Source organism: Odocoileus virginianus, chromosome 3, assembly GCF_023699985.2.
Source record: "Odocoileus virginianus isolate 20LAN1187 ecotype Illinois chromosome 3, Ovbor_1.2, whole genome shotgun sequence".
In the NCBI taxonomy this organism is placed as follows: domain Eukaryota; kingdom Metazoa; phylum Chordata; class Mammalia; order Artiodactyla; family Cervidae; genus Odocoileus; species Odocoileus virginianus.
The window spans coordinates 50457365-50472190 of record NC_069676.1 but is presented as its reverse complement, the minus strand read 5'-3'; the positions used below and the strand labels follow the sequence as shown (position 1 = coordinate 50472190).

Genomic DNA, 14826 nt, shown 5'->3' with positions numbered 1-14826 from the left:
TTTCTAGGGGCAATATATTCTCCACATCAGCTGGACAACCACAGGCAGAAATCTAATCTCACACACTGGAAGTGGAACTAACCCAGGACTTTTCCCAAGGACCAAGGAAGACTTTTTCCCACTAAATGCTGCATCTGATGGGTCTTAAAATACAATGGAAGTAGAGGTTCTCTGGGGAAATTAATTCATTTTCCCATCATCAATTTCCATCTGAAGCTTCCTTTCTCTCCCCTGACAGGAGTAAGATGACTGAAAAAGCACACAGAAAGGCTCCTCAAAATGCCTGTCACCGTCCCCATCTGGTGCGATGACTTCATGCTTCCCACACAGCTGCTCTGTGATCACGTGCACAGATATACAGGGGTGCTGACCTACCTTCAAACTCCTAATTTTTATTTCAGCAGAACTCAAGAAGATTTGAAAAGCAGACAAGGAAAGCCCAGAGAAACTAGACATGTGGAACGGAAGTAACTATAAATGCTCAAATGTAATCTAAGTGTCCCTCAAAATTATCCCTCGGCAAAGAGGCAGGTGCCCTGCAGACAAATTCTTACAGTTTCTTATTCTACTGGTGCCTGGCCAATTACTTTATTTCAAACAAAGTACTATTAGGGGAAGAAGGCCTAATTGGCATTGTTAACCTGCAAAGACCTCAATCAATATGAGTTCTGGATGCTTATAGAGATTGCATAGCAGATATGATTAAAAAAATAATAATGATAACATGAAAAAAGATTCAGCAGACACTTAATAGGTATTTTTCAGGGTACGAATACCTATTGCAAGCATTAGATGTCACTTAATACACTAAAAAAGCAATGGAGTGTTTATATTGCAGCATCAAGGACAAATGAAAACAGCAACTATTCTCATGTGTTTTTGTGGTTTAAGAGAATATAGTCCAATGATGGCACAAAGATTTCAAAAGTGCTGTATATGTAGCTTCTGCTTCTTACAAGCCTTAACAAGCTCATACCTGTAAGAATAAGGGACATAAAACTCTCATCACAACTGATACTCCAACTTCTAATCCCATTACTACACCATTGTCACCAGGGAACAATTTTATGCCCAAGCAAATTTCTGAGTAATTGCTACACAGAATAATCACTGTAAATATTTTGTTTCATAAGAAACTTCTAGGAGTGAAGACATTTGACAATCCTAATCAACAGTGCCCAGATAGGAGACTATAAGGAAAACTATCAATTAAAGAAAAACAATGTCCTTTCTTTAATCTCTAGTACTACAGGCATGAATTAAGTCTGGGGGTGCTACAGCCCACTGCATAAATCTGAGTCATCACTGAAAACCCTAGGTTAGCAGCACCTAGCATTTCTTTCCTTGACGTCCTATGTGCAAGTCAATGGCCCTTCTCCCTGGCTTGTGAAGTAAGCTTTTCTTTTTACTTTTCATAAAATTTAACTGTTGGAATGACAGGAGTTGAAGTGAAGAAGAAAAGGGCCAAAGTCATGGTAGTTTAGGCCTTGCTGAAACAAGTCTCAAAAACAACTATTATTAGGTCTACCAAAGGATATGACTATAAAGTCCAGCCAGTTAGACCTCTCCAGGGCCTCTACACCAAGGCTGTGGTATGTAAAGCTATACTGAGGGTATACAGGCACCTGAAGGGGAAAGGTGGCACCACAGAGCCTATGAATTCCAGGTTGCAACGGGATTCCCAGTTACACAGAAAACACAATATATCACGGAGATAGGTAAGACCTTGTGGACAGCATCTTTCCCCTAGAAAGCTGAACTATAAAGTCATTCTCCTTTGACCAAATAAATGCTCCATGTCAGGCACTACTGGATACACCCCCTGGGGAAAAAGGCATGAGTACACCCACGCTGCTGGTTGGCCTGGCACTCACGTTTCTCCTGGACATAGAGGTACCCTTCCATAGTGTAAGGACTGATGGTCTTGTGCTCAAGGGGATTCTCCTTCATCTTCTTCATCAGGGATTCCACTTCCGACCTGGTGCCTTCAAAGCGATTTCTTGTCTAGGATGAAAGGAATTTTATCCAAATCAAAGAAATGAAACCCTCTTTGTTTCTCCAGCACTTCAGAGTATCAACCTACAGAATCCTAGGTCTAAAACCAAGTGAGGAATGTTCAGCTATCAAGAAATAAGGCAAACATTCACTTTATTGAAGTATACTTCGGCCTGACAGCCCTATTCAAGAATGACTCTCAAGCTCTAGGGACCATCAAAATCACGTGGGGAACTGGCAGGAAATGCAACTCACCAGTCCTCACCCCCAAAGATAAACTTATCACCTCTCAAACCAGAAACTTGAGTTTCTAGCAAGCGTCCCGGCAACTCCGAGGCAGAGAGCCCACAGCAGGGCAAGCCCTCCACCGCCCTCTAGGACAGAGGTGCTCTCACCCTGGCTGTTGGCTGACAGTTTCCTCCTCAAATCCAGCTGCTTCACGTGAGGTTCTCCCTCCCCCAGGACAGCCTCAGTACCCAGGGGAGCCCAGGGACACTGCAGCTCCAGGGGGCCTGTGGCATCAGCTGAGGCCTCACAGCTCAACGTCTCCCTCTGCAGGGCCTGCTGCCCGCAACTCTCTCACAGGTGTTTTTGCCGACACTGCCTCCTGGGAACCTGGTCTATGTAAATCTCCGCTTCAGAGCCTGCCTTCTGAGAAACCCAGCCCAACGGGAGGCCATACTTTGTGAAAGCTCGTCCAAGACCCTGCAACTTCCTGTTCTCAGAGGCACCACAGGGAACAATGAGAGCTCGGGCTTCCAAAAGCATACAGCCCAACCCACTAGGACACACTTGGGTTTATTTGGACACAGGACCACCCAGAGACAAAGACAGCATGCAGACTAATGTGATCACATTAGGGAAGAAAGGGGTTTAGTCCCAGTGAGACTGATCAGAGGCCTAAGCAGGATTCTGTGCACCCAAAGGTCCTGCTGCTTACAGTTTGGGAAAGGAGATTGGGAGTAAGGCGCACTGACTTGGATTTCGTCACTTCGAGTTGAACAAGAGCACATCCTTTGAGCTGGAGGCCAGCATGTGTGCCCCACCCCCTACTCCTAAACACACACAGTCTACTGTTTCAAGTGGCCAGGCAGCTGGACGCACAGAAGGGAGGCCGGGTGGGGCTGGGTGGGGCTGGGACTTCCACTGCCAAAGGAAATCCTGATGCCGGCGCTACAGATTTAAAACAGCAGCAGCAGCAGCACTTCCGCAAACAGAAATAACGGAGCTTTGAAATAATCTGCTTTGAAATAACGGAGGTGAGGATGAACTCTGGGACCACCAAGCACCCTGGAAATGACTGCCCTCTGCTGCCCTTTGAACCCAAGCAAGACCCATCCTCCCCATCTGCATTCCCATCCATTTACGCGATCTCTATGCAACCAGACCCATATTTTGTTTCTTCCTCCCCTTAACAAGGGAAGGAAGCCCATCCCCTCGCCCACTCACGTTCTGTATGCTGATAGTCAACTGCGTCTTGAAGTCGTTGAAGTCCTTGGCCAGTTCATAACCATGGTGATAAAAAGTGAAGAGTCCTTGTAAAAATGCCAGTAACTGTAATGAAGGCAGAGGGGAAGACCTCACATAAGCCGGTTCAAGAGGTATTATGGAGCTGTATCTGAGTACCCAGCCCCGGTTTGAATGTAATAATAATGACAAAGTAATGATAATGACTATCATTTACTGAGCTCTTCTTACATGCCAGGCACTTGGGACTTCATATGCTCCATCTCACTGAATATTCCTAACAGTAATATTCATTTCATAGGTTGTTATCTCCATTTTAACTATAAGGAAGCAGATTCAGAGAGGTTAAGTAACTTGCCCCCAAACACACAGTATATAACAGCTAGGATTTGAAACCAGGTATCCTTGGCACCAACACCCAAGCTCGTATCCTGTGAGCCTCATCACCTCCTAAGAAAATCACTTCTTCAGAAACTAAAGACGAGGGGTCCCACTCAGTCTCCTTCTATTAAGTTCATAACATCAGGTTATCATGCAAAAGGATGTAGTTATACTGATAAAGAACAAAGAAGATAGAAAAGGAAGCTGGTGTGTCCTGAGTCTGCAGCCTAACAGGCAAAGTCAAATCAAAGAAAATCATCCAGATTAGACATTAGTTCAAGTGTGTTTCTGCACTTGCCATAAATTATCCAAAAGTCAACACCCTGGATCTCTTTATTAAAATAATCCCATGTTCCCACATGTTCAGTTAAGATGGTTTCTCTAAATTCTCATTTAAAGTGCCTTGGGCTAAAAGGTAAGGGCATTCCTTATTTAGACTTGTCTTTAGTGAAGACTGAAAACATCTGTTCACCATAATTCTCACAACAGGCCTTCATATACTTAAAACCACTAATGTCCCAACCCTGAGCCTTCACTTCTCCAGGCTAAATAAACGAATGTCCTGCCATCTTTCCTCTCATCACACACATGGAACCTCATTGCTGTTATGCTTCCTGGCCCTTTCCCAAACTCTACATATCCTGCCTCGGTCCCATATCACAAGCTGAAAGAATTATAAGTAAAGCCTGAACACGGTTTAGAATAACCAGGACCCCAACTCTATCACAAGCTCAATTCTACTACATTTGGCGATCAGTCCCATTCTAACATGAACGTCTCGATTATGACTCACATCGTTTGAGTTGTTCCCTCAGACCTGCCTCAGACACGTTGTATCAAGACACAGCTGCATCACTTTATACTGTTGTGTTTAATCTTCTAGTCCTTAAATGAGCATACCTTTACTTATTACACACAATCTCATTTGGTTTCACCTAACTCTCCCCTTCTGAGAAGCAGCCCTAACAGTGAGAATAAAGGAGAATCTTACACTTTGCCTGTGGCAGGAATGGTAAACACCAGGGTATATACTGATCTGCCTTTAGGCAAAGCCACATGTCCAGCCCACTTTATCAAAGAGCTTTAGACTGGAAAGTCAGGCAAGGTGCCGCTTTTAACAACACGGTCCCTTGACTTCCTGTTGCCACTGTCCCTGGAGCATCCGTTCCCTTACATCTTCACAGGAGGTAAGGAACAGGCATTGCTGGGTCCTCTGGCTAGAAACATATCTAGGGGCCCATTTCTACATCTCTAACCTACATTAAGGAATGGGGGGTAAGCCACAGAGAGTCACTAAGGCCTAAAAATGAACTCTCTTCCTCAAGATGACCACATCCTCTATTTCTGTGAAGAAGGCCCATACTTTTTCTTCTAAACAGCTCCAGTAATGGAGAAGAAGGGGCTCTCGTGCCAAATCTAGTGCCAGTGTTCAAAGGACAACTGTCCTTCCTTAACTCTTCCCTCCCTGTTGTCCTTGAATGCTGGTGCTCCATCAATGTTTCCAAGGCACTGAGTCACCCTCTACTGGAGAATGATGCAGAATATAAGCAACTGATGCTCAGGGGATTCCTCCTATCAACTCTGAGTTATCCTTCACTTAAAATCAACAGGGCCTCTCTTACGCAGGGTAATTATCTCAAACAGCTCGCTAAGATGTCACCTGCATATACACACAAGCACTCCAAAGGCACAGAGCTGCTAATATTTATTTTGGTTTTCATTTCCTTTGGTATCATGCCTGGTTGTCCATTTTTCTACAGAAAATGATGCCTTAAATATTGTTATCTTTGGACCACTTCCCTTCCTTCTCCCCTCACAGCATCTTTCCTCCCCTCCCTGACCTCCCACACACTGTATGCATCTCTGAACATATGACCCATGGGAAACGAAAGTCCACTGCTCAGGGGGTGAGCAAGGCCCACAGAAAGACTCCAGAGAAGAAAGGACAGGTCCACTTCAAAGAAATGCTTCTCCTCACGCAGAGAGAAGTTTGGCTGTGGCCTTAGCTGGTTATTAGGTAAGAGAAGCCTCCTGTGCAACCAGGCTCCTCCCTGGACACCAGACACACAACCACAGCAGGACAAAGGAAACGCCAAGGAGAGACCTTACCACTCTCCCCCTCCCTTCCTCCCCATCCTTGCTTCCTTCTGAGAATTACTGTAAGAAAAATCTCTTTCTATTTCCTAGCTGATCACATAGATTTAAAACAAAAAATTAACAAAAGAATAACTGCTTTATTAGTGATGGCTGCATCATTCTGGACTCTGATAAATTTAAGTGGTTTCCATTCACAGAACAGAGCTACTGTTTTGGGTTGAATTTTGCCCCTCTATATCCAAAAGGTATGAAGTCTGAACCCTAGTATTTCAGAATGTGATTTTCTGTAGAAACAGGGTCTGTACAGTGGTAATAAAGTAAAAATGAATCCATTAGGCCCTAATCAAAAATGACTGGTGTCCTTGAAAACCGGGGGTTGGGGGGCAGAGTTTGGACATAGTAACAAACACAGAGAGAAGACAGACCTGTGAGGATGAGGAACTGAAGTGACTGATCTATAAAAGCAAGGAATGCCAAACACTGCCAGGAAAGCACCAGAAGCCAGGAAGAGGAAAGGAGGGATTAGTTCTCTAAAGGTTTCAAGGGGAGCAGGGCCCTGCTGACCTGGATCTCAGACTTCTATAGCCTCCAGAACTATGAGTCAGTACACTTCTGCTGTTCTGAGGCACCCCGTTTGTGGTACTTTGTTACAGAAACCATAGCAGAAAAATACAGCTACTAAGAACCATTCATGCACACAGTGAAGAGAGGGGCTGCCGGCAGAGAGATGAAAAGCTGGGCTGGGGAAGCCACGTAACTCCCTGTAACTCATCCTTAACCCATTAGCACACTGGGCCACGGCAAAGACTGAGATCATCTATGTAGCCGACTTAGCACAGGAGTGCTGGCGGCGCCACTCAGCGAGAGAGACAGACGCAGACCAAGGTATCAGAAGGGACACTGAGCTGATGGGGTCGGGACAGGACGCCACTGACCACAGAGAAAGAAGGACAACCTGCAATGGAGCAGGAGCCGTGAGAAAGGACAGAAAGGCAGAGCACCGAGAAACACTCAGGAGGCGAAACTCAGAGGCTGCGGAGCCTGACAAATGTGGAGAGTGAGCTCTCCTCAGCACGAGGAAACTGCCAATTACGAAAACTCAGGAACAGACGGAACAAGGCTTTACCTTCGGGAAGCCATTAAGTCATTATCTATGATCCCAATCTCCAGAACATTCAGTACCTCAACAAGAAAATTAAGGTTTCCAGGGCACAAAAATAATAGAGGGTTTAGATCCCAGAAGTCTGACTTTTCTACCTTGGCATGCTAAAATTTTGTTTTTCCAAAGGTAGGTAACATCTTGGTACTTGAAGTTACTTTCTAAGAAACAAATGAACATAGTGGATGTGCATGGAGGTTCCCTGAACGGCTGCAAGATTCCTTTGACTGAACCAACTCAACACATGAACACTTATACCAGGCACCCCAACAATTTAGTTCAACTGATTTTTTGTTGGTTTCCTTTCCACCTGCAAATAGTCAAATGTTGTTTCAAATAGAAATTAAGAGTCAGACCATTACAGCTCTGCCATTTACTAGGTGTGACCTTGCAGAGGTAAATAAACATGCTTCAATTTCTTTATCTGAAAACAAAAACAGGACCTACCCTTATATAATGATTGAATGACATGATGTGGCAAAGCACTTATTACTTATACAGAACATAACAGAATTTCAGCTGGTATCATCAAGTGTTATATTCTTCTTCTGTACAACCTAGGCCAGTAGCTTAAACTTTAATGTGCAGCAGGATCACCTGGCAGGCTTACAAAAATATAGTTGACTAGATCCCACTCCCAAATTTCAGGTATGGGTTACAGCTTGAGAATTTGTATTTCTAGGACTTTGAGAACCACTAATCCAGTCAGTAGCTTTTTTGCTATATGACTCTCTTCTCCCTACTCACAGCTCCAGCCACTCACCTGCTTGTCTACTAGTATGCTCAGAAACAAGAACTTCTGTGGAAAAGTGAAGGTTACATATCTATATCCAACCTCTCAGACAACTCATTTTTTAAACAAATATTTATTTATTTGGCTGTGCTGGGTATTAGTTGTGACATGCGGAATCTTAGTTGAAGTCTGTAGGATCTTTAGTTGAGGTATGTGGGATGTAGTTCTCTGACCAGGGATCAAACCCAGGCCCCCTGCATTGGGAGTGCAGAGTCTTGGCCACTGGCCACTCAGCCAATTCTAACACAAGGCCAGACATTTTTTCATTAGCTTTCTAGGTGCCTCACTTTATGAACTCAAAAACATCTGCAATCCACAATGGTTTTCTACTTTTTAAACCCCTCTTTCCATCCCATCCAACCTGGCACTCACCTGAATGCAACTTTGGCTAGCTCGTTACTATACGATGTTGCTTCCCCAAGGAGGCTGTGAGCTCCTCAGACAGAGCAGCTGGGTTGTCAGTATTTTCTATGTATTCAGAAAAAAATGCTTTCAGATTTATCAAGACTGTACTAAACCAAGCAGACCCTGTTAACACTGCCACTTGACTCATTCACTCATTTGAAGAAGACCCTAGGTGGCCAAAATTGATATAGTCCTCTGTCTCAGAATTAAAAAAAAAAAAAACAAACAAACTGTTAACTGGGTCCTAATAAGCAACTATATAATAACTGAGTGTTAATTAGGTTAGCACTTCCCTGGTGGCTCATAAAGAGTCCACCTGCAATGCAGGATATGCAGGTTCAATTCCTGGGTTGGGAAGACCCACTGGAAAAGGACATAGCAACCCATTCCAGTATTCTTGCCTGGAGAATCCCATGGACTGAGGAGCCTGGTGGGTTATGGTCCACAGGGTCGCAAAAAGTCAGACACAACTGAAGTGACTGAGCACACACGCACACAATTAGGTTAGCTCTATTCTAAGCATCTTACCTGGATAAACTCAGGTAATCTTCCTAACATCTTTATAAATGGGATTGTTATACGTATTCTGCAGATGAGAAGACTGAGGCTCACAAAATAACTTCCCAAGAACATGCACCTGGAATATGACTGAGCTGAGATTTAAAAGCAAGCAATCTGGTTCTAGAGCCCTTGACAATGATGCTACACTGCCTCTCAAAAAGCTCAAGACACTGATATATTACACTAGAATGCCAGGAAACAGAAAGGTAAATCCTTACAGATTTCTTTTAAAAAAGAGGAGAAAGAAAGGGAGGAGGAAAGCTCACATAGATGAACAGAGTCATCCAGCTGAGACCAGCCTAGACTGGATGAACCCCACAGATGTGTGAGAAACATCTACTGTTGTAAAAGGTTTTATGGTTATTTGTTACCCAACAAAAGCTAACAGATACAGTATCTGATTTACTATATGGAGAAATCATAATGAACAAGGAAAAACACCTCCAAAAAATAGGATGGGTCAATTAAAATGCAACTCATCAAAATCAGGCATTTATAGAATAATAGCAATTAATCTCTACATAAAGGTTATTAGAATCATACTTCTGTTTTTCTATAGAAATTCTAGCAAAAGCAAGTAAAAATGCCAAAGGCTAATTCTTCATGACAGCATTTGAATTCCTGCCCCAACCATGACAGATGAGACTATAACTGAATGGCTGGTTTTAACACCTCTGGGCCCCAAGCACGGAAATCAACAAGCTTGCTTTCTCTGACAGATGGCTTCCCCATCTCAAAGATCCTGCAGAAAGACAGGGATTTTGAGATCTTGGTAGAGATCACTGCTAGAAAGGAAGATGTCTCTAAAATTTCCAATATTCAAGTAAGACTGAGGTAATTAACTACTTTGAAGAATTTGCCAGATGACATGGCTGGGAGGAGATCCCAAGAACATAACAGTTTCAGCAAAGTAAAAGACAGAAGCATCAGATTTCAAGACCAAACAGAGTCTTAAAATCACCTGCCAGTCTACACACCTAAAAAGCACTCCCAAAATTTATAAATTAGAAAGGGGGCACAAAACACTCTTAAACAAAAAGGGAGGTCATTTTCTTTCAGTTTCTTATAGTTTTATTATTTACTAAAGAAAATCACTCTTTCTTAAGTTTAGGTAATCTTATTCGTAAAGAGATTCAAGGCTTGGGTCTAAATCAGAGGTTGTATTTGGCTGAAAAGTTCAAGATCTACAAGTCTTAAATTGAGGCCCATAAGCTCATTTGGTGTCTCCACGGATTCTGAACACTAGTGCCACAGCAGGGTTAAAGCAGTACCACATCTCCATGAAAGCACAGCCACACTGGGGTGGCCTAGGCTACAGCCAGACTTGTTCCACACTGTAGCCCTACATGCCCAATGGGATGTTCCACCCAAGTCCAAATCCCATCACAGTCCCTCAGGGCAATCTCCATGCCTCTTGGTTATAACAAACCTAGAGTGAGAAGCTGCTTCCTATCCCATCTTTTTAATACATGTCTGGGATAAGAAGGGGCTTTGAACTTAGGGGACAAAAAGAGAAAGGTTTCGTTGGGTTACTGCTACCTTTGGGTTATTTGAGGGAGAGAGGAAGCGGGGGCGGGGGTGGGGGCTCGGGGGCAGGCAGAAGAAGGAGAAATGGTTAAGAGGTCATCACTACTGTTTGGCAAGATGAAAACTCCTCCCCTCCCTTACCCTGACTTGGAAATGAACCAGCCCAACACAGAGTGGCTAGAGGCGGGAACCCCTGCAGAACATTCTCCGTCCATGTCTATGGTTGCACTGGGAAGAATCCAGGGTACTCGGGTGACAGCACTGTTACTAGCAGAAGGCACAGCATCAGGGCTGGTCAGTCTCTTCACTAACAACTTAGGGCATTTTGTCATCTAGGTAACTGGAATGAGGGGTGGGGATGAAAGTCTGGGTACAGAGCAAAACCCTGAGCATCTACTTACAGGCTCCACGAACTCAAACATCTTCCTCTCTTGGACTTCCTGCACCTTGAAGACATACTCCAGGGATACTTCATAGAAATGCTGCCGAACCAGGTCCACTTGGCTGTCTGCCTACAAGCAAAATGGGATTTCAGAGAAAAAGCAGGTCACTATCTGAGGAGAGAATTCAGTAAGCAGCTCCCCACCCCCACCCCCAGCCAAGAAAAGATCTCCAGAGATGGTTTTTAAAAACAAATCCAGTAGCATGAAGCAGAAATCAGAATAATGTTCATGGTTAACTGAGCGCTAAGTTTGGGCCAGGCACCGTACCCATAGCTGTACATCATTATCATATTCAATCCTCACAAATTTTAGTTATTTAATCCTCATTATAATCCTAAAAAGAAGATAACATCCTTACCCCTAACTTACAGGAAGTAAATGAAATCGGCTAACATTAAGAAACCTGACAGAGTTGGTACAAGACAGAGCTGGGACTTCTGTCCTGGCTGCTCTTTCTCCAAGACCGCTGTACATCCTTAAACCTCTAGATTCCTCCACCTTCCCACAGTGGGGCAGACCTATGTTCCATGAAAGACAGAATTTTAAAGAGAAAAAGAAAATGTGCAGGACCATCCTCATTCATCCATCCTAATGAACAAACAAGCTGATAGGAGACAGGAGACCTCAGAACAGAACATTTTCACTCACCCCAAACACCTTCTTTGGACAAGGATGAACTACTAGTTTATAGCATAATTGGGCTTCCCTGGTGGCTCAGTAGTAAAGAATCCACGTGCCTATGCAGGAGACCTGGGTTCCATCCCTGGGACAGGAAAATCCCCTGGAGAAGAAAATGGCAACCTACTCTAGTATTCTTGCCTAGGAGATCCCACGGACAGAGGAGCCTGGTGAGCTACAGGCCACGGGGTCGCAAAACAGTCAGACATACTTACACTAGCAGTTGGATGTGTTAAGTCCCTCCTGTCCTTGATTTCTCGTGGTGCAAATCCAACACACTTATACCAGGGACCCACCTACTTCTCCCCACACCCTGGACGAACAACAAAGCAGAGTAATTATATTGCTCCCTCAAAGCCTCACCTCCAACTCTTGCAGGTCATGAGACCTGGAAAGACCCACAACTGGGTACAAGTAGGTCAGTGATCTGGGATCCAGAACCCAGGGGAGAAAATGACTGTGTGGAGCAGCAAGAAGCTGTGCTGAGAAGTGCCTCAACTATCACTACAATGCTCTTAAACTTTCAACAGTGTGATGGAAGTCAGTTCATTCTCTCAAAACAGGTAATTACACTGAAAGCACATTTCAGTGACAAAAGAATAATATGATTTTAAAAAAACAAAAATGGATATCCTGCTAATAGGAAACAAAATCACTCTTTTCTTTAGAAATAAAGGTGTCAGGTGTCATTCGATGTCAGCTTTACAAAGACAAAGCTCCCAAAGGAGTATTTCTTTCAGCGTTCCTTTGTCAAGATTCCTGCAGAGCCAACCTGGGACAGACCTTTCAATTTATTAGGTATTACTAACAAACATATGGTATTGCTAACCTTGTATCTTAAGGACTTGGCAAATTGTTCACTCATTCATTGGGGTGCACAGTGTAATGAGGAAAAGAGATAAATAATTGTGTAAATAAAAAAAAAAATTTACAAACTCTGGAAAAGGACGAGGTGCTATGAAACAATCCAAAAGATCCATTCAAGTCTCCTGCTAGTTACTTCCTCCCAGGGCAACTTCCATATTAATACAGAGAAGGTCCCAGGTCCCTAAGTTTAACTACTGCACAAATCAACATGAAGGGCTAAGCCTGTGGGCAGGCGTTTCCTAAGCCTCCAAGCGGGAGAGTTGATGTCTGAGCACTGACGGAGCTTTATTTGGAGGACAGAGTTCAAAAAGTGCCGTACTAAGCCCCTCTCCAGGGTGGCCAGCAAGGGTCTACACACTTCCACCTGGGCTCCTGCCAGCTAAGGTCTGTAAGTCCCTGCAGTTCTTGATTTCTTGCAGTGCAAATCCAACACATTTACACCTGGGGACACATCTACTTCCCCTGACTTCCCCCACAACCTGAATACATCCTCCCTGCTTGGACTCGCCAAGTGAGGCTGCAACAGAAAAAAGGGCCTTTCTGAAAAGCTGCAAGTTAGGCCAGGCTGGAGGCGCCAGGAGGAAAGTCCTCCGAGAAGAGTAGAGCCCAGCATCAGCGAGAGTGCCAGGAGAGCAACCACTTGGATGGAAATCGCAGCTCTATCATTTTCTAGCCGGTGGGGCCTGCTACAGCCACTTATCCTCTCTGGGTCTCTTCCCCACACCTGGAGACTGGGGATGGTATGACTTGCCCTTGCTCTGAGCAGAGCTGTTTCGAAGAGAAAATGAGTTAAAGGATGTAAACAATTTGAAAACCAGGATGTGTTCCGTGTACACTGAGTGTTACCACCAGGGAAGTGGAAGCAGATGGGCTTCAAGCCCTGCTCCTACCCTAAACCAGCCACATTTTCTCTGGACAGTGGCAATCCTCTCCTCACTGGCCTCTCTGCTTTCTTTCTCTGCCCCCATAATCCAGTATCTATCCAGCAGCCAGAACACTTTCCCTAAAATCTCCATCAGATACTTTCACAGCTCCTTCGATGCCTTCCCCTGGGCCCTACTATGGTCTGAAGACCCTGAGGGGCCAGCCCACCCCTCTCTCTCCCCCTCAATCCCTCCCTCTCCTGTTCCAACTGGGGCTTCTAGCCAACCTCCAATACTCTAAACTCTTTCTTTCCATGCAACTTCTGCACTTGTTGTTCCATCTGCCTGAAAACCCCTCTCCATAGATAGATGTTCGATTTTTTGAACTTTAATGCATTCTGAGAAATATCTTTTGCACACGACTCAATAAACATACATATATAAGTAAATGCAACACACTTTCATCTTTTTCATTCTATTTCATCCTACTCTACTCTATTTCATGATCCAGTAACTCAGATCTTATGACACATGCACAATTTAAAGGACACTGTCCTAGCTTTTAACCCATGTTGCTCCTTTCTCTTCCCCTGGTCTCATTTCAAATGTCCCCTCTTTAGAGAAGCCTGAGTTGACATTATTTTAGGAAGGTTACCCCGAGGAGTTTATATCCTATCTCCCAATTTATTTCCTTATCACTACATGAAATTCTTATTTATTCTTCTTTCATGTACTTCCTAGTAGAATATAAAGTCAATGAGAGTAAAGACCTTGTTCCACTTTTCCATTTCAGACCCCAGAAAGGGGCCTGGCCCATAGCAAACATTCAACTTGATGCTTGAGGAACAAAAGAATTGATCTCTATGTGAACACCAGTGACCCAGCACTAAGAAGTAAAGTGTAACAGAATGCATTTCCAATGGAAAAGGGAAAAAAAAAATCCCAAGTGGAATGGCATGTTTCTCCTGCAATGACCCTCTCATCTGGGCCACTGAATTCACCCACATCCTTAGCAGTTGCTACAATGGAATCAAAACCCAGATTCCAACCCCTGAGTAGGCAGTTCTGTTACTCGAGAAGCTGTCAACCTACCAGCTTGTCTAAGACCCACCAACCACTCTGTGCTTCCTGGAAAAGAGACATTCTCCTAGATTCTAAGTTCCTACCATACATTTCACTCCCCACAACACACTCAACTCCTGAACAGACTTTTCACAGAAGCATCCAGTGAATAATTTGTCCAACGAATGATTCTATCTTAAAAGCCAGCTTCTGAGCCACTGAAGACACTGACATTTTAAAGTCATCCACTAGATGGCAGCATTGCTTCATGTCACTACCCTGTTATTTCAGCCACCAGAGACAGGGGATGGGCTAGAATTTACAACTATTCAGGTCAGGCCTACAAGCAAGGAACAATTCTGGATCATCAAAGGAAATAGATTTCATTAAATGTGTAGCAGGAGATTAATAAGATTGTTAAAAGTTGATTTTTTAATAAATGGGAGGAAAATCATCACTAAATAGCTGGAAGACATTGAACAAATCACTTGACCTCTGCAAGGACCTCAGTTCCTGCAAATGGAATTC

General features: G+C 43.9%; 1 protein-coding gene across 14 annotated transcripts in view; it reads right to left on the bottom strand.

Annotated features, from left to right (window-relative positions):
• ARHGAP26 (Rho GTPase activating protein 26) overlaps positions 1-14826 on the bottom strand; it is a 548614-nt gene that overhangs the window by 308928 nt on the left and 224860 nt on the right. For all 14 annotated transcript variants that reach the window (XR_011486887.1, XM_070465556.1, XM_070465553.1 and 11 more), the window contains 3 exons: positions 10787-10897; positions 3445-3549; positions 1875-2004 (listed from right to left, as the gene is read on the bottom strand). Coding sequence is in view for 13 of the 14 variants with exons in the window: in XM_070465556.1 (XP_070321657.1) it covers positions 1875-2004; positions 3445-3549; positions 10787-10897 (346 nt within the window). In the remaining variant the exon portion in view is untranslated. The remainder of the gene's footprint in view (positions 1-1874; positions 2005-3444; positions 3550-10786; positions 10898-14826) is intronic.